Source organism: Mus caroli, chromosome 14 (assembly GCF_900094665.2).
Source record: "Mus caroli chromosome 14, CAROLI_EIJ_v1.1, whole genome shotgun sequence".
NCBI classification, from domain to species: Eukaryota; Metazoa; Chordata; class Mammalia; order Rodentia; family Muridae; genus Mus; species Mus caroli.
The window spans coordinates 45993717-46012664 of record NC_034583.1 but is presented as its reverse complement, the minus strand read 5'-3'; the positions used below and the strand labels follow the sequence as shown (position 1 = coordinate 46012664).

Here is an 18948-nt window from a genome sequence, read left to right as displayed (position 1 = left end):
AAAAAAAAAAAAAGAAAAGCAAAACTGTAAATGCTAACTCAGATAGCTCTTTAGTTAAGGAAGGACATAGTAAAAGATGCCTAGGAAGCAGAAGTGACTCAGCCAGAGAACACACGCTCATGGAGACAATGCTTCTTCACCTTGGGACCAGAGGAATGTTTTCTTGTCTGTTCCTGACCTGACTCTCTCTCCCCTCCCCTAGAAACTGGTCCACAATGTGCATAACCACATCACCAACGACAAGAGATTCAATGGGTCGGAAAGGTACGGCCCCTTGAGGGGAAGGAGCTTGCGGGGCGCTCTGCTGAGAGGGAAGTGGGACAGGGGAGATGCTTGTATGCTGCCAAGGACTTTACTACAGAGCTAACTCACTCTAAGTGTGTCTGTTTCCTCTGGTGCTTCAAAAGTTGTCAGCCTCACTGTTTCTTCTCCTCCTCCGTGGCAGCATTAAGTCGTCTTGGAATATTTCAGTTGTGAAGTTCCTTCTGGAAAAGCTCAAGCAGGAGCTGATGGTGAGCCCCCACAATTATACAGACAAGGAGCTGAAGGGTAAGGACGCTGACTCCCCTCTGCTCTGGCTTCTGCTTGCCCCTTCTACTCCCTGTCCTTGGTTGGGAGGGAGGAAGCATGGGGATGATTTAGGTGGCATTATAATAATGCACTACAAGGGCCAGAGAGGGAGCTTAGCGGTTAAGAGCATTGACTGCTCTTCCAAAGGTCCTGAGTTCAAATCCCAGCAACCACATGGTGGCTCACAACCATCTATACTGGGATCTGATGCCCTCTTATGTAATTCAGGTGTACATGCAGATAGAGCATATATATGTGTATATATATATATATATGTATATATATATATGTTTTTTTTTTTAAATAGCTCATGACAACTCTGTATGTTACCTCATACCTGTGATTCCGAGGCTAGCGCCTCAGGCAAGAGGCTCTCTTCAAACCATAAGCCTTCTTTCCAAACCAGAAGCCAGCCCTTTTGACCCTGAATACTATGTCCTGGGGCCAAAAAAAATGACTCATGGGAAAGCCCAGGCTGCTGAGCGGTGGTTCTAACCGTCCACTCAGTGAGCACTGTACAGGCTGGGGACCCTTGTTCAAGAAGATTCTGTTTCTTGCTGTCTCCCTTCCCTAGGAGCCTGTGTGGCCTACTTCCTTACCAAGAGGCGAGAGTACCGCAATTCTCTCAACCCTTTCAAAGGCCTAAAGGAGAAAGAGGAGAAGAAACTTCGAAGTCGCCGATACCGGGTAAGTCTGTAGGCCTTCCTTTCAAGATCTGAAACCCTAGTTCCTAATGAGCTGTAATGAGAGGGATGGACCAAAGGGTACAGTATCTGAGAACAGGGTTGGCAGACTGGAGGTTAGACAGGCAGGTGGAGGGTGAGCCCACTCCAACCAGGACCTGACTTGAACCCTGGTCTCCTTCAGGCACAGAATTGTTTACGTTTCCTTTATCCCGACATAAACCGTTTCTACAAACCAATGGCCTAATTCTCCCAATCCCTGCCCTGGGTCCTACCTTAGCTTTTCGCCAATCGATCCAGTATCATGAGGCACTTCGGACCCGAGGACCAGCACCTGTGGAAGGACGTGACAGAAGAGCTGATGTCTGACGAGGAGGACAGTCTTAATGAGCCAGGTGTGTGGGTGGCCCGCTCGCCCCGATTCAGGGCCCAGCGCCTCACAGAGCTCTGCTACCACCTGGATGCTAACTCTAAGCACGGCACCAAAGCCAACCGCGTCTACGGGCCTCCCTCAGACAGACTGCCTTCTGTGGAGGCCCAACTCCTTCCTCCCGAGCTGTACAACCCCAATTTCCAAGAAGACGAAGGAGGGGGCAATGAGAAAGGACCTGTCTCCCCATCTTATGACCAGCCCCACAAGACATCCTGTCCTGACTTGAATTCGTTCATTGAAATCAAGGTGGAAAAGGATGAATACACTCTATAACAAGGCTAACTGGCTCCTCCCACTCTCCACATCCTGGAAAGGATGGCTCGGAATAACGAGGTGCCTCCTGCAGTCTACAAAAGAAAATCTACTTTTCTTAACATAGTTTCCACTTGAAGTGGAATAGCAGAACTTACATAGAAGGCAGGGGAGGTCTTTCTCCCTGTGAATGGCAGCCCAGAAAGTGTTTATTCCTAAGTATAAGCAGTGCCTCAGAGGAGCCTGGGATGCAAAGGAGGATGGGCCAAAGAAACGAGAGGCCTTGATCCATGTCCCCTCTCTGACTTGGTTTGCCCCTCACCCTCCCACCCCACCCCACCCTCCCACCCCACCCCACCCCACCCCACTGTACCCACAGCTCAGGAGAAACATTGCTGGTCTTGTGCTGCCCCGGAGGCTGAAGAGAGCAGTCCAGGGTCATACTGCCCCCTGGTGGGAAGTTTCAGTCATGGGCTTTCTAGTCTGAGCAGGGAATTATGGGCTTACGGCTATTTGGAATTAGGATGTAGATATGATAGTTATTGTTTGTTGGATTATATGAGAAAAGTTTATTATTTCCATATTACATGCGAGGGAATTAAAGCTTAAACATTTTTCCTGTTGTTGGGCTTAGTGACACACGCTTAGGATTCCAGCATTTCGGAGCTGAAACTGGAAGGCTGCTGTGGCTCCAAGGCCAACCGGAGCTATCTAGTGAGTTCCTGGGTAGCCTGGGCTATATGGTGAAATCCTGCCTCAAAAAACAAAAGCAAAACCAGTCAGGCATGGTGGCACAGGACTTTGATTCCAGCACTCAGGAGGTAGAGGCAGGTGGGTTTCTATGAATTCCAGGCCAACCCAGTCTACAAAGTGAGACCTTGTCTCAAAACAAACAACAATGGAAACAAACAGCACAAACAAACAAAACCACTCTTGTGTCTCACTGTCAGCTTCTCTTCCATTCTTTTTTTTTTTAAGATTTATTTATTTTTATTATATGTAAGTACACTGTAGCTGTCTTCAGACACTCCAGAAGAGGGAGTCAGATCTCATTACGGATGGTTGTGAGCCACCACGTGGTTGCTGGGATTTGAACTTCGGACCTTCGGAAGAGCAGTCCGGTGCTCTTACCCGCTGAGCCATCTCACCAGCCCTTCTCTTCCATTCTTATGATCAAGAACACACAGCTTTGCAGGCATCTCTTAGTCCTGCCAGCTAAGCTGTAGTCAGAGGAAGGTGTCTGTATATGCACACACAAACATTCCAAATGGATTATGAAGTAAAACGGCTCTAAACTCAGTTTGTCATTCAACAAACATTAAGACTGAGTGTGGTGGGCTTGTAATTCTGGCAATAGGGAGGCTGAGGCAGGAGGATCAGAAGTTTGAGGACACCCTGTCTCAGGGAAACCAAACCAAACCAAAACTAAACAAACAAACAAAAACCCAAACAATAGTGGGCCCATGAGACCCTGTCTGCAAACAGCAATCAACTGATTCCTTCTGTGCCATGCACTGTGTTGGGGGCTGTGCGCACAAAGTTGGTAAGCTGAGATCATCAGGTTTCATTGAACAGTCAGGAAGCATGGTGACAGCCTAGGCAAATGACCTGCGATAAGGGCGATCGTGGACAAGCGGCAGTTTACAGCTGGGGTCCCTAACATGCTTGTGTAGCTGGGTGTGGCCTATCAGAGACAGTGAGGTTTAAAGTAATACCTGGAAGAGGGGGGGAGGCATTATCCAGGAGAGGGTCAAAGGCCAGGAGGACGAGCCAAACAGACCAGGCACAGAAGTTCAGAGGCAAGAGTGAGTGCAGGCAAGGGTTGCTTCTTCTGCAGATGGTTAGAGGAGGACATGACGCCAAGGAAAGAGCCAGGAGACCATAAGTCACATAGCCATATACAGTCGTTGGCTGAGGGGCAGCAAGAAATTACAGAGAGGAATTAATTTGGTTTGGAAATGTGGGGGAGGGGTGTCTCCCGTAACCCAGGCTCACTCTTGAAATCACCATGTAACCAAGGATAACCTCCGGTCCCCAATCCTTGCTCTTCTTCCTCTCATGTCACCCTGCTGGTTTTACGTGGTGCTGGAAGTTAGACCCAGGGCCTCCAGCGCACTGGGCAAATATTTTACCAAATGAGCTACATCCACAGCCCTCACTGAAAAGTTTGAGATGACGAGATGATCATTTTTTTTTTTTTTTTTTTTTTTTTTTTTTGGTTTTTCGAGACAGGGTTTCTCTGTATAGCCTTGACTGTCCTGGAACTCACTCTGTAGACCAGGCTGGCCTCGAACTCAGAAATCCACCTGCCTCTGCCTCCCGAGTGCTGGGATTAAAGGCGTGCGCCACCACGCCCAGCTGAGATGATCATTTTTGTGTATGGTACAAATCTCTTGACCTCAGGATAGAAGATGGCTGGGAAGAAGCAAGCCTGACTATGTCCTGCCATTGGGGTAGTGAGGGTGGGGGGTGGGGAAGGGCGGGCAAGCAACTGAGGTGTCTAGGAAGCAGTTGATACAATGAGGCTTGCAGGATTTGGGTAGGTTTGAAGATGAGAAGGAAAAGGGTCTGGAGAGATGACTCAACAGTTGGCTCTGGCTGCTCTTCCAGACAACCCAGGTTCATTTCCCAGCGCCCACATGGCAGCTCGTAACCACCTGTAACTCCAAGTCCAAAGGCCCCTCCGCTGGCCTCCTTGGGCACCAGGCATGCTTATGGGGTACAGACGTACACGCAGGCAAAACACCCATTAAGCAAAACCACAGTGAGAGACAGAGAGGGGAGGAGAGAGAGAGAGAGCGCTATGGTTCTTTCTCAGCAAAGAGTGGTTGTAGGCATGCGTGGGGAGAGGGGCTCAAGTTAACACAAATATTGGTGTTTCCCAGGCTATCAAGAGAGGTGTTAGCATTAACATGGGGTGGTTATCATTGGCTTGTTTCTTGTGGCACTAGAGAGTGACTTTTGAACCAAATACAGAGTCAGCAGTAACCACTACTGAGCCCTCTTTTTACTTTTTATTTTGAGACAAGACAAGGTGTTATTATCTTGAACTTAAGAGAGCAAGTCTTGAATTTATGATCTTCCTGCCTCCAGCTTCTCATAGTAGGACTACAAGTACCCATTGTCACACCTGGCCAGTCATTTGAGGAGTTTTTGTTTTGCTTTTCTGGTGTTTCAATACAGGATGTCCTGGAACTTGCTCTGTAGACCAGGCTGGCGTCAAGCTTAGATCCACCTGCCACTGTCTCCTGAGTGCTGGGATTAAAGGTGCCGCCACCACCAGGTTGTCATTTGAGGGTTCTTTTATTTTTATTTATTTATTTTAAATATGTAACACTTCACGAATTTGCATGTCATCCTTGCGCAGGGGCCATGCTAATCTTCTCGTTCCAATTTGAGTATATGTGCTGCTGAAGCGAGCACTTTTATTTTTTATTTTTATTTATATGAATACACTGTAGCTGTCTTCCAACACACACCAGAAGAGAGCATCAGATGCCCACTACAGATGGTTGTGAGCCACCATGTGGATGCTGGGAATTGAACTTAGGACCTCTGGAAGAGCAGTCAGTGCTCTTAACCACTGAACCATCTCTCCGGCTCCTGTCATTTGAGTTTTTAACTGCAAAAAAGTCTGGGTTAAGAAGTCAGATATGTCAGCTGGGCAGTAGTGCCTGGTGCACGCCTTTAATCCCAGCACTGGGGAGGCAGAGGTAGGCAGATTTCTGAATTCGAGGCCAGCCTGGTCTACAGAGCAAGTTCCAGGACAGCCAGGGCTATACAGAGAAACCTTGTCTCAAAAAAACCAAAAACCTCAAAACCAAAACAAAAAAAGAAGCCAGGTGTGTATGTAGAGTATTATTACAGTTTTTGGTGATGAAGAAGGCTTGTAAAAGTCAGGCCTGGTAGCACGTGCCCGCAGCTCTAGCATTCAGGAGGCAGAGGCAGGAGGATTTGAGTTTGAGGACAGCTCTCACAACAGTCAAATTCTGTATCAAAACAAAAGGCATCTGGTGACTTAGTGGCTCTGCTGGCAAGCATGACAACCCAAAGACCTTCATGGTAGCAAGAGAAATACAAGTGGTCCTCTGGCTTCCACATGAGCATCAAGGGGTGCGCTCGCATGCGTGCGCGCGATCACACACTCACAGCAACACACAGATACACACAAACAAATATAAATATGATCGAAAATAAATAAAAGAGGGCTGCTTCTGGAGCTCCAGCCCCAGGCTGGACTTCCCCTGCGGGCAGGAGCCTACTGGGTGGGGCGTGCTCCATCAGGGCGCCTCTTTGTCCTCTAATAGGAAGTTTCTGCTTCCTATTACCCCAGCTGTTCGTTCCAGCTATGCCCACTGTTGCCAAGCCAGACTTTGGGTAGGCCTTTTTAGGAGCTTCAAAACTTTTCTTACATTTTTCTCTTTTCTTTCATCTAGGGTGGTGGTACACAGCTTTAATCAGCACTTTCGAGACAGAGACAGGAGAATCTCTGAATTCAGGGCCAGCCTGCTCTACATATCATTCTAGGATGACATAGAGAGACCCCATCTCAAAAAACTAAATAACAGGGTCACTTTCCTCTTCACCCCCAAGTCAAAACTTCTAAATATTAGAGGTGTGCAGAGACCACAGACATCCCTGGAAGACCCTCAATCATCCTTGCATCAGGGGGTAGGGGTGGGGGTTGGGCAGGACCCTCATGCTAGTTGTGAAAAGGCTGCCCACAACAGGTTGCAACCTGATAGGTCACCTCATTACTGTTGTTTTTAGCCTCAGAGGAAAATTTCAAGATCAGAGAAAAGCTGTAGTCTTGACCAGGGACAGACTGGCTATCTAGAGAAATCAATTCTGAGTTAAAATACAACTTAGACAAAGAAGTCAGTTTCCTTGTCCTTTTGGTGTGGTTTGGGGACGCCCCGTAGCCCTGACTGACACTGAACTCACAGATCATCTTGCCTGCTCCTCCCTGAGTGCCTGGGTTAATTGCAGTGTCAGAATCCCTGGCCTTATTTTTGTTTTGAGAGAAAGGTTTATGTAGCACAGGCTGTCCTAGAACTCACTACATAACCCAGACAGACCTCAAACCATCCGTTCTCCTGGCTTCAGACTTCTAAGTGCTGTGAATAGGTATGCAATACCTGCCTTCTCTTCCCCACTCCCTAGGGATATCAAATTATAAAAGAGTCTCAAAATATACAGATGAAAATAATATGCATGAGTTGTGTGTGTGTAATTTTCATAGACCCTAAATACAAAAAGGAAGCCAGATGTGGTGGCCCAGACCTTTAATTCCAGCACGTGAGAGGCAGAGGCAGGCAGGTCTCTGAGTTATAGGCCAGTCTGGTCTACAGAGTGAGTTCCAGGACAGCCAGGACTACCCAGAGGAACCCGTTTGGGGGGCGGGGGGGGGAGGGGGAAAAAGTAATTTTCCACCATTTCCTATCTCTCACCATCTGAGGTGTTATTTTTGGATAGAAAACAAAAGCTGTCTGGTTCTGGTTTTAGTCAAGTGTGTCTTCTTTCCTTGATCATTGGTCATTATTGTCTTCCCCCTTTCCACCCTCAACATTTATATAGTCCACTCCCCCTAAGGATGGCTGTCCACTCTGCCATCAGCCTCTTATGAGAAGCCATGAGAGGGTCGGAGTTGGGAGAGTGTAACCTTGCCTGAAAAATCACACTTTTTGATCTCTAGCCACCTAAAATGCTCGCTAAAAGTTTCACTTCCCAACACCAGGGGGTGTCTCTTCCCGTGTCTCTCTCTATTGCCCTTAGGGTTGCCTTAGTCCAAAACCTTTCTCCGTGTTTTTATGTACACACTAAATCTTCCTCTGTCCCTCTAGAGACAGGGATCAGCCTGTTATTTTCCTCGCTTCTTTTCATACAAGCACATAAATCTCGTATCCTCCCACTCCACCATCAGAGAATCATGGGTCTAGAAAGTGCTTTTTTTTATTGCAGCTTATCTGTTTGTCTCTCAAGTCTCCGGACCAACTTGTCCTTTCCCTGCTTTATGCATTCGTTGGTCTTGCAGCTCCCACACTTCTTGCCTGCGCCTCCTTGCCTCTCAGAGCTATCTTTACATACGGGTCTCTGGACCTCCTACATATCCACCTTTCATCTTCCTCTTAAGGTTGGCCCCCTGTCTTATCACTTCTGTGACGTCTCTCACCGTCTCCCCCGCAGTCCTCACTCTAGGAACAGTATCACGATGTTTCTGTAGAACATGCCCCTTTCTTCCCAACGTTGATGGATACATTCTACAGTGCCCCTCCGCGCATTCCAACTGTAAACAAAGAGTTCCTTTTCACTCCCCCTCCCCCAGTCTAAACTCTTGAATTTTGTGGACGCAGCTGCCCAATCTGCCCCTTGACCTTTTACGTCCTGTCTGCAGCCCTCCACCTCGGAGGCAGCTTCCACAGTTCCCTGCTTGTGATGCCCAGGAAATCCTTGCGCGGACACCTCAACCCGGGGTGCACACCGCGCTCCGCCCTTCCCGGAAAGTAGATCCGGCCAGGCAGACAAAAGTTTGGAGAAGTTGGGTCTGTGCAAGTGAGAGCCAGGGGGGCGGGCCGGGCCGGCGGGCGGTGGCGCGAGCGGACGCGTGGACAGACCTGCGGAGGACAGCCGCTACCGTGGGCCCTGCCAGCCGCGCGCGGACCCTCTCGCTGGGGCATGCTTCGGGATCGCGGGAGCCCGGCACCTGGGCCGCTCGCTGAGCCCCCGTGAGTGACTTGCATCCCAGGAATCCGAGCCCCGGGGAACTCGAGCCCGGCCTCTGGCCGAAATACTGCAGCGTGCCGGGCGAGGAAGGGGCTGCAGGCCCCAGATCCGTGGGCATGGAACGGTTAGGGGAGAAAGCCAGTCGTCTGCTAGAAAAGTTGAGACTCTCGGACTCCGGCAGCGCCAAGTTCGGCCGCAGAAAGGGCGAAGCGAGCCGGTCTGGGTCTGATGGGACCCCCGGAGCAGGCAAGGGACGCCTAAGCGGGTTGGGGGGACCTAGGAAGTCAGGACACCGTGGAGCGAATGGGGGGCCTGGGGATGAACCTTTGGAACCGGCCAGGGAGCAAGGGCCCCTGGACGCCGAGCGGAACGCACGCGGCTCCTTTGAAGCGCAGCGCTTCGAAGGGTCCTTTCCCGGGGGGCCGCCGCCCACTCGAGCCCTGCCTCTGCCTCTGTCGTCGCCTCCTGATTTAAGGCTGGAGACCACGGCTCCAGCCCTTAGCCCTCGCTCCAGCTTCGCCAGTAGCTCGGCCAGCGATGCGAGCAAGCCATCTAGCCCCCGGGGCAGCCTGCTGCTGGACGGAGCGGGGGCCAGCGGAGCCGGAGGTAGCCGGCCGTGCAGCAATCGGACCAGCGGCATCAGCATGGGCTACGACCAGCGCCACGGGAGCCCGCTGCCCGCGGGGCCCTGCCTATTCGGCCTCCCGCTGACCACTGCTCCTGCGGGCTACCCTGGAGGGGCTCCGTCCGCCTACCCGGAGCTCCACGCTGCCCTGGACCGACTATGTGCTCATCGGTCCGTGGGATTCGGCTGCCAGGAGAGCCGTCACTCGTACCCCCCGGCCCTGGGCAGCCCCGGAGCTCTAACCGGAGCCGTGGTGGGAACAGCGGGTCCTTTGGAGAGACGTGGGGCGCAACCCGGACGACACTCGGTTACAGGCTACGGGGACTGCGCCGCGGGGGCCCGTTACCAGGACGAGCTAACAGCATTGCTGCGTTTGACCGTGGCTACCGGTGGGCGAGAAGCCGGTGCCCGCGGAGAACCCTCGGGGATTGAGCCGTCGGGTCTGGAGGAGTCTCCTGGTCCCTTCGTTCCAGAGGCCTCCCGATCACGGATACGGGAGCCAGAGGCCAGAGAAGATTACTTTGGTAAGTAGGAGAGAAGAAGCTAGGGAACCGAGAGACCGGTCAATGTGTGCGGTTAACCATCGCCCCGACAGCACAAATTGCTGGGGGCCGGGAGTTGCAGGTGGGGACCCTAGATTTTTCTAATATGGAAAAGGGCGGACCCTAGAGCACTTGCTCAGTCCAGCCAGGTTTCTAATGGGACCAGGCTAATGATCCCTGAAAAATTCAACTCTTGATTTTTCTCGGGAGTCCCATTTTTCTCAAGCATCTTGGCACGACGGCCTGTCGCAGTAGGAGGCCTCGGAAGGATGAGGAGGCGGTGCGGGGCCGGGAGAGCATCCTCTCGTGCCCCCCTCGCGGCTGGGCTCCTGCAAGCTCCGGCGTGCCGCGCCCCCACCCGCTCCTTGCTCCACCCGTAGGAATTCGGGGAATGCGCGGGGGGCGGGGCGGGCGGCCGCGTGCGTGCCGACTCCTGCCCTGGCGCTCCAGGTGCCGTGGGCGACGCCCGCCAGGCGGAGGGGTGGGGAGCTTGTGCTTGCGTTGGGGGATGTTTGCTAGCTCCCGCGCAGTCTTGCCTGCTGTCGGGGAAATGGAGCCTGATAGGGAAGCCTGAACTCCCTAGAATGGAAAGTAAGGATTCAAGTCCTGCCCGGTCCCGCCCCAGTCCTGATGGTGAGGTGTGTGCCGGTGGCCTTTTAAAATAGGCCAGTACCTATCCGCCTGTTTTCACCAGTTTCCGGAAATCAGGGCAAAATCAGTGACCCCACTGAGACCATTACCCTTGGCTAGATACCTATTCCGTGTGACTACCAAGTTTTACCTGACTGAGTCCCTCCATAACTTGACCAGCATCCAGAAGGAAGTAGCCCTGCCTCCCTGCTCCTGTTGAGGAAACCTGGCCATGGTCTCTCTCCAATACTTGAAATTTTAAAGAAGTGTCGATCGCTTGTTAGAGTTGGGGGGTAGGGTGTTATCAAAACTTACAGACATTACTTAATTATAAAAAGTAGTCAGGATTTAAATGTGTACTCCCTCTCGCCCCTGGACTCTGAGGGTCTTCAGTTTTCCAAGTAACCTCGATTTTTTTTTCCCCCAGCATTCATGTTCCTTTGCCCCTCCCCCCACGGCTAGTTCCCCTCCCCACCCCCCAGAGAGAAGGATAACTAGGAGGAAGTTCAAAGGTAGCAGCCATACCTTAATAGGCTAGAATTCAATACACACACACCTTTTTTTTTTCACCTGGGGAAGGGGGACGCTGGGCGGCGGACGATCTAAATCACTTTGATCAAGGGAGACAGTAGCAGGGCCCATTTAGGAATTTCCTTTTGAGGCCCAAGAGCGAGCTGGGAAAAGAAGCCTCACTGGCTAAGCCATCAGAGCCCAAAGTAAGAAAGACTCAGAAAGTGCTGTAAAGTGGCAGGAAGAAGCTAGGTGTGGATGTCCTGTGAGTGGAGGTGAGGCAAACATGCCTGAGCATCATCCTCTTTCCACAGTATCTGTGGCTTCCCACAGAAAGGCTCTGCCAGGACCCCCTGGCATGGCAGTCCTGGGCAGATTTCCCTGATCCTGAGAGAGAACACACCTTTTGAACTCAGAAATGAGGCCAGGTTGCCTCCTTGACAGCCCCTTACAAGCAGCTCTGTGTCCTAGTGCTAGCCTGATGCTAACCCTTTTCCTGCTGCCTCTGGTTAGGGGCCCTCTTCCTTGGCTTCAGCTCTGCCCAGCTGCCAGAGGGTGGGAGCAGAACAGGCCTGGGCCCATCAGTTGCTGCAGCTGCTGCACCAGCTCCCAGAGCCCCTGGGCAAAGACTGGGATGGGCCCCAACAGGCAGGGAGTGTGGCACTGTGCCGAGGGGGAGAGGTGGGGCAGGCCCGTTGGGATCTGCTCCCCAGAGACAGGTCTTAGCCCTCAGTCATGGGCCTGGAATTGGGGAGTGGAGGGAAGGAAGAACACACCCAGGAAAGGCTGGTTCCAGAACCAGGTGTATGTATGCAGCTTAGTGGAGAGTGCCAGGGAAGAGCAGCTAAGCCCTGTTTTCAGGGGCAGGAAGGAGGTAGGGTCTGCTACCGACCCCTCCCCTCAAATCCTATACAGTCCCTGAAGACCTAACTATGTTCTTAGCAGTAAGTATAGGAGTGTTCACATGGCCCATCTGCATAAGAAACCCATTGCTAGGCCAGATCAAGTTTTATGGATGGTAAAACTAAACTCCCAGAAAGACTTAAGGGGGCCTGGGTTGCTTCCTTTAGGAAGCCCCCACCCCCACCCCCCACCTCCCAGGTGCTGCAGAGCCCCTGTGTACTGGCATCTCTATCTCCCATGAAACAAAGCGTCTTTAACTTAGCCGTTTTTTAATAAATTAGGTAGTGTGCTAAGCACAAAAGACGTGTTTGAAGAGTATCCAGTAATTAATAAGAATGGATCTGCCTAGTCAAGAGCGTGCCGCATCCTACTTCTCTCTCTAGGTTTTTGAGACACGGTCTTAGCTTGATCTCAGGCTTCACCTTGCTGGGTAGCCACGGTGAGCTCCCTTTGCCCTGCCTCTATCTCCTGAGTGCCAGGTGCTCTCACACCCATATTATTTGGTGCCAGGGATGGAATTCAGGGCTTCTTCCATGGTAGGCAAGCATTCTACAAGTTGAGCTTACAGCTCCAAACCCCCTCCCCCTGCACCCTGTTTCTAGTTACCCTATCTTCTCCAAAGGAGATGGTGCCCCTTGGCACACCAGGCACTCACAGTCAAGAAAGCTTGGGGATGCTTGTTTGGGTTTGGGCTGGGGAGATAAGAGTGTGACTGTCCCCCAACTCTTCTTATCTCAGGCACCTGTATCAAGTGCAACAAAGGTATCTATGGGCAGAGCAATGCCTGCCAGGCCCTGGACAGCCTCTACCACACCCAGTGCTTTGTCTGCTGCTCCTGTGGTGAGTGTACCTGCAGCTTAAGCCCCCCACCCCCACCGGCCAAACCCTGATGCAAAGGAGCACCTGCCAGGACCCATGGCTGTCCCACTCCCTTGTCTGAGCACTAGCTACCTGCCTTGTCCTCCCCCGGCTGTCTCTCAGCCTCCCTGCTCTGAACCTCTCTTTCTCCTGTGCCTCCCTGCCGGCCCAGCTTTGGGCTCCAGCCCCACCTCTTCTTTGGTGAGGTTTGGTCTTGGGCAGCCGAGTTGCCTGGGGCAACGGTGAAAGACTGGAATGTGGGAAGGGCGGGTGTGGGCTGGGGGAATGGGGAGCTTTGGGGGGGGGTGCGGGAGGGGGTTTTTCTCTTGGCTGGTCAGAGTTCAGCCACCTCACTAGAGTGGAGGCCATCGGGCCATGCCAAGCTGATGACATCACACCGGAGGAATGTCTGCTGCTGCTGTTAGCTCAGGAGGCCCTCGGTGGGGGTGCTCCCCCCACACACCCTCCCTCACCTCTCATTATCCCTTCCACACTGCTTACCCGGTCTGATTCCTCGCTAACCCTCTAATCTCCTATCTCTGCCTGTCTGACTCTACCACTCAGCTTTTCCCTTCCTCCCCCCACTTCTGCCTGCATCTCTCTGGGCTGATCTGGCTGCCCTTTAGGCCTCTTCCTGGTGTGCCCCCTCTTTTCCTCTCCCATGTCAGTAAGTGAGCCTTTCTGGACGACCTCCCCCTCCCACCCTTCCCCCAGCAGAACTGGAACTGGGGAGCCTTCTCCTTCACTCTGTTCTTCTTGCTTGTCTTTGATGGAGTAGCTTCAGATCCGATGGAATAGCTTCAGATCCGATGGAGTAACTTCAGATCTGATGGAGTAGCTTTAGATCTGATGGAGTAGCTTCAGATCCGATGGAGTAGCTTCATGGGTGTCAGGCTTAAATGGTCTGCCGTGTAGAGTTGGGAAAAAGAAAAAATCCCAGGAGCCTCTGACCCCAAAGACTTGTGTTCCTCGAAGCCCCCAGACAAAGCAGTAGCTTCCAAAGATGCCCTGACCACCACAGAGGCTGGACAGACGCGTGAGAATAGGATAGCTACAGTGAAATAAAGAATCCTAGGTTAAAACATCCCAGAGGCTAAGGCCTGGAACCAGTGTTCCATGCAAATCAAATAATCCCTAGTCAGAGCTTCTTAGCAGGTACACCAGCCTGGCCTGACCTTGGCTCTCTCTTAGGTGGCTCCCCATGCCCTGAGCCCTGAGGTGTGGGTGGCAGACAGCTATTGAAGACACAGGAGCTAGAGGAGGAAGGAGCAGAAACATTGTTCCGCTGGAGTGAAGCCAAAGCCAATTGGAATTGTATCGTACTGGATTTTTTTTTTTCCTTTGAGGCAGGCTTTACTGTGTGTAGGCCAAGCTGACCTTAAACTCTTGGTCTTTCTGTCTCTGTCACATGGATATGGGGTTTTTGTTTAGGAAGGGAAAATAGACCACACTTAGGAGGAAAGCTTTAAATAAAGTCCAGGTCCAAATGTCCTGTCAGGATTGGGGAGCAGGGGCCAGAAGAGGAAGAGCCCTGTGTGTGGGCTCCAGCGTTAACCTCCAGCGCCTCCTCTGCTGCTTCTAGGACGAACTTTGCGGTGCAAGGCTTTCTACAGCGTCAATGGCTCTGTCTACTGTGAGGAAGATTATCTGGTGAGTGAAGGGCCTAGGCTTGGCTTTCACGATGGGACCCCGGCGGCCGACAGGTTCCATCACAGTTTTCAGCGTGGTAACTGTGTCCTGTCTCCTCTCTAGTTTTCAGGGTTTCAGGAGGCAGCTGAGAAGTGCTGTGTCTGTGGCCACTTGATTCTAGAGAAGGTAAGGAACGCCCCTTCAGCTAGGTTTTGGGGGCCACTGGCCTGAAGGGCAAGAACTAGTGGCATCGCAGATAGAGAGCCTATTGCTAGATGGTCATGTTCTTGCCCTTCCTCCCCAAAGCTGCCTCACGGTGATCCCCTGTGAGAGCCAGTCCGTAGTCTCAGCCTCCAGGGCGTCTGTGATCTGTCCCTTCCCTGATTCTGGACACAGCTGCCCTCCAGCCTGAGCTACGTTAAATCGTCTCCCTTTCCTGCTACTGGTCGGAAACAGCTGGAACTCAGCTTTCTTTTCTGTCTAAGAAGAAGGAATTGGGTTAAGGTTTACGGGATCCATGATCCTTGACTGTGGCTGTCTAGTAGCTACCTGGGAAGAACTGACAAAAGCAATTCATTCTGGCATCCACCTCGAGTTGTAATATAAAAAGGGGGGGGGGGTCTGTTAGTTGAGCGAATGCCACAAGACAGCCCTGGGCTCCATCCTCAACCCTGGGCAAACCAGCTGTAGTGCGGCAGAGGGTGTGGGGGTCAAGGTCATCCTCAGCTACGCAGTGATGGGGTTTGGGTTTTCTTTCTTTTTTTTCTTCTTGGTTTTGTGTTTTCAAGACAGGGTTTTTATGTGTAGTCCTGGCTGTCCTGGAACTCACAGAGATCAGCCTGCCTCTGTCTCCCAAGTGTTAGCACTAAAGGTCTGTCCTGCTGCTGCCAGGCTCCATAAGAGTTTTTTGTTTTGTTTTTGGTGGTTTTTTGGTTTTGGTTTTTTTTGTTTGTTTGTTTTTGTTTTTTAAGACAGGGTTTCTCTGTATAGCCCTGGCTGTCCTGGAACTCACAGAGATCAGCCTGCCTCTGTCTCCCAAGTGTTAGCACTAAAGGTCTGTCCTGCTGCTGCCAGGCTCCATAAGAGTTTTTTGTTTTGTTTTTGGTGGTTTTTTGGTTTTGGTTTTTTTTGTTTGTTTGTTTTTGTTTTTTAAGACAGGGTTTCTCTGTATAGCCCTGGCTGTCCTGGAACTCACTTTGTAGACCAGGCTGTCCTAGAACTCAGAAATCCGCCTGCCTCTGCCTCCTGAGTGCTGGAATTAAAGGTGTGCGCCACCATGCCCGGCTTCCATAGAGTTTTTAAGGCCAGTCTTAAGATACTTTTGACCCTGTCTCTAAGAAAGACTCCTTGGTCCTCTAGAAGAATTAGGTAGCATTCTTCTAGGAGGACTGGGGGGGGGGGGGGGGGGGGGGGGGGGGGGGGGGGGGGGGGCTGTTAGAAAGGAACGTAATGGGTAGCTGGAGAGAGGCTGAGCGGACACTGATCCTTCTCCCGCCCTCCCTGCGAGCTAGATCCTCCAGGCCATGGGGAAGTCCTATCACCCAGGCTGCTTCCGATGCATCGTATGTAACAAGTGCCTGGACGGCGTCCCCTTCACTGTGGACTTCTCCAACCAGGTGTACTGTGTTACCGACTACCACAAGTGAGTCTGACCCCTGGGGAGGAAATGTGGGCCTGGGCCCAGGGAGTCCTCAGCCTCACTCATCACTGTCTTTTTTTTTTTTTAGAAATTACGCCCCGAAATGTGCAGCCTGCGGACAACCCATCCTCCCCTCAGAGGTCAGTGTTTCCGAGTTCCTCGGGGCGGCCAGCGCTGCCGCCTCTGGGGAGGAGATGGGGACATGCAGCCTGGCCCTTGGGAAGTGGCACTTCGAAGGAATGTGCATTCTGTGAAAGATTCCCGTGTGACTCTGCTCTTGGGGTCACCACCCTGACCTAAACATCCGGACCTAGACTTGCTGGGCCCAGGCTCCATATCTTCTGTCCCCGGTACAGAGAACAAGGCTTTCTTTGGAAGTCAAGGTCACCAGATACAGGGACTGAAAAGGGGTGAAACTGTCCTTAAACTGGTAAAAACAGGGACAGGGATTATTTGAGCTGTGTGTGGAGAGGGTATGTCTAGAGGAAAAGCTACAGCCTCTTTGTGCTCAGCCTTTGCCTTCCCCTGCCCCTCCCCCTCTCCCCTGCTTCTCAGCAGGAGGAAGTTAGCAGGTAAGGCTGAGCCCCTGTGTGTGGAGGGGAGCTAGAGGCATGGAGGCATACTCTCCCTGGATAGTGCCAGGGTAGTGGGTAGCATTCTGGTAGGAGTTTCTTAAAAGATCTCAAAGCTACATGTTAGCTACGTGGTATCTAATTGCGGGAAGAGGCCTTTATAAATCCTCTTGATGGAGCAGGAGGGTTTCTGTGGTATGGGATGGGGATTTGGGGACACCATGCTCTACTTATCCCCCATGGGGCTCTACGTGTTTCAGGGCTGTGAGGACATTGTGAGGGTGATATCCATGGACCGTGATTATCACTTTGAGTGCTACCACTGTGAGGTAAGTGTTGGGGTTCGGGGTTGATGTGGGGAAATCGGAATTTGGAAGGGGGATTCTTAAAATGACCGGGCATCTGTGGGAGGGATTTAGGATACAGAAAACCAGGACACTGCAGTGACCTATGTCCAGTCTAGTCTCTCTTGTCCTCTAGCTTCTCTTTCTAATCCTAGTTCTTTTTAAATCTGGAATCTGGCTTCCCCAGCCTCTGAACTGCTGGGATAGGGCTTGTCTCATGATTTCTGCTGCTGCAGCGACCCCTGGTGTCCAGAAGATGTATTTCTCAGGTTTTCACTTCAAGTCCACCCTTTCACCCTTCACCCTCCCTGGGGCCTTACCACTCACCCGGAGTCGCCCAGGATGGCCTCAGGGTGGGGAGCCTGGGTGGAAGTGAACCAGATGCCTTCTTCCCTAGGACTGCCGCATGCAGCTGAGTGACGAGGAAGGTTGCTGCTGTTTCCCTCTTGATGGACATTTGCTCTGTCACGGCTGTCACATGCAGCGCCTCAGTGCCCGGCAGCCCTCTACCAACTATATCTGAGCTGACGTTACTGCTGCCACCACCACTGTGGAGAAACTCTCTGGCCAGCGGAGGCAAGGAGTGCGCTCTGCAATCCTTGTGAAGAGGTCTCTGGGGAGGCCCCGAAGGCCAGAGACCCAAAGATCCTAACATTCCAAATGGGCTGTGGAGGAGGAGCCTTCTGGTTGCCGGGAGAGTTGACTGGCGTTCATTGCGTGCAGCCTGTGCTACCGTCGATGGGATGTAGCACACGCAGGCGGGTTTCAGTACTTCCTGAACGCCAGATTATAATGTATTTTTCCAGTGTATGTTTCTATATATGTCAAACAATGTTCTGGTGCTGGATCACATGAGAGGGCATCACAGAAACCACCCCCAGTCTGTTGTACCCTATGCATGGAGTCAGTGGAGCTTTTCCCACGGTATCCTATCTTTGTCTGCGCTAAGGGCTGGAAGCCCTGCACTTCATGATGAGCCATTTCTTGGCTCTCTCCCTAAGGACTAGAGAGCTCCCCCTGTCTGTCTGCTGGGACTGGGACCAGCTCTGGGGGACCTTGCTGCCTGTGTTGCCTGTTTCTCAGGGACCTGGGGAGGCTAACTGGGGCCTGTCCCTGGTTGCTGTTTTGCTTTTCTGGGGGAAGAAATGAGCAGGTTTCTGGATGTGAAACTTGCCTGGTGAGTAGGATGTCCCTGAAGCATCAGGCTAGCCCCACTCCCCCGGTTTAAGTGCACTGAGCCTGTAGCCCAGCATATGTGGATACATTGTAGCCACGTGTGCCTGTGCACCTCCCTCCCTACTCCTCTTTTCTCAGGTGACCTATGCTTAGTTCCCTAGCCTTAGCCTATCTTTTTTCAAAAGGGATCCTGCATTGGATCTGACCTGTTACAACCCCACAACTCAAGGTATTGGGGAAGCTGGAGAGAAGAAAAATAGGTTGACTTGGTTCTAGCCACTTGGCTGAAACTTGAATTCACCTTAAGCCGGATGTCTTAAAGCCAGGTCGCTTGCTGGCTGGAACTTAGGTTCATTTGACGACCAGGCTGCCAAGAGTCCTGTCCCCGACTGAGTGTTCTTATAGCTGCCTACATGTTTTGTTCTTTTCATTGCACTGAGCATTCAGTGATTCCTGCCTGTTCATCAAGAGTACGCCAGAGGTTTGTTTGGTTTTTGGTTTTTCGAGACAGGGTTTCTCTGTATAGCCCTGGCTATCCTGAAACTCACTCTGTAGACCAGGCTGGCCTCGAACTCAGAAATCCGCCTGCCTCTGCCTCCCAAGTGCTGGGATTAAAGGCGTGTGCCACCATGCCTGGCTTACTTCAGAGTTATTAGCAACCTACATTTATCAACTTTGTGGCACTTTGTGATACAAATGTTCCCTGCCTCCTTGGGTGTCTTCCTACTATGCCATTATTTCTCTGACACTTAAGAAAGAAAAAGTTGAAATTCTAGCAATAAATACAGTTGATGCAGACACTTTGTGAGTGTATTGTGGCTCTTACTTTGGCGTTCACTATGACTTCAGTCCTAAGTAT

The 18948-nt window shown here is 51.8% G+C and overlaps 2 protein-coding genes and 1 pseudogene across 3 annotated transcripts in view; 2 read left to right on the top strand and 1 right to left on the bottom strand.

Moving 5' to 3' along the window:
- The window catches only part of C14H14orf93 (chromosome 14 C14orf93 homolog), a 22695-nt gene extending 20430 nt beyond the window's left edge, over nucleotides 1-2265 (top strand). For both annotated transcript variants that reach the window (XM_029468678.1, XM_021182055.1), the window contains exons 4-7: nucleotides 203-264; nucleotides 446-549; nucleotides 1145-1257; nucleotides 1534-2265. In XM_029468678.1, the coding sequence (XP_029324538.1) occupies nucleotides 203-264; nucleotides 446-549; nucleotides 1145-1257; nucleotides 1534-1959 (705 nt within the window). In that variant the 3' untranslated portion in view covers nucleotides 1960-2265. The remainder of the gene's footprint in view (nucleotides 1-202; nucleotides 265-445; nucleotides 550-1144; nucleotides 1258-1533) is intronic.
- Nucleotides 2266-5260: 2995 nt separating this feature from the next.
- LOC115029374 lies at nucleotides 5261-5361 on the bottom strand (annotated as a pseudogene).
- Nucleotides 5362-8380: 3019 nt separating this feature from the next.
- Nucleotides 8381-18889, top strand: Ajuba (ajuba LIM protein). Its single transcript, XM_021181937.1, has 8 exons — nucleotides 8381-9810; nucleotides 12610-12711; nucleotides 14312-14379; nucleotides 14482-14544; nucleotides 15870-16000; nucleotides 16086-16137; nucleotides 16830-16898; nucleotides 17311-18889. The coding sequence occupies exons 1-8, from the start codon at nucleotides 8778-8780 to the stop codon at nucleotides 17434-17436; spliced, it is 1644 nt and encodes a 547-aa protein (XP_021037596.1). The 5' UTR covers nucleotides 8381-8777; the 3' UTR covers nucleotides 17437-18889.
- Nucleotides 18890-18948: the final 59 nt, after the last annotated feature.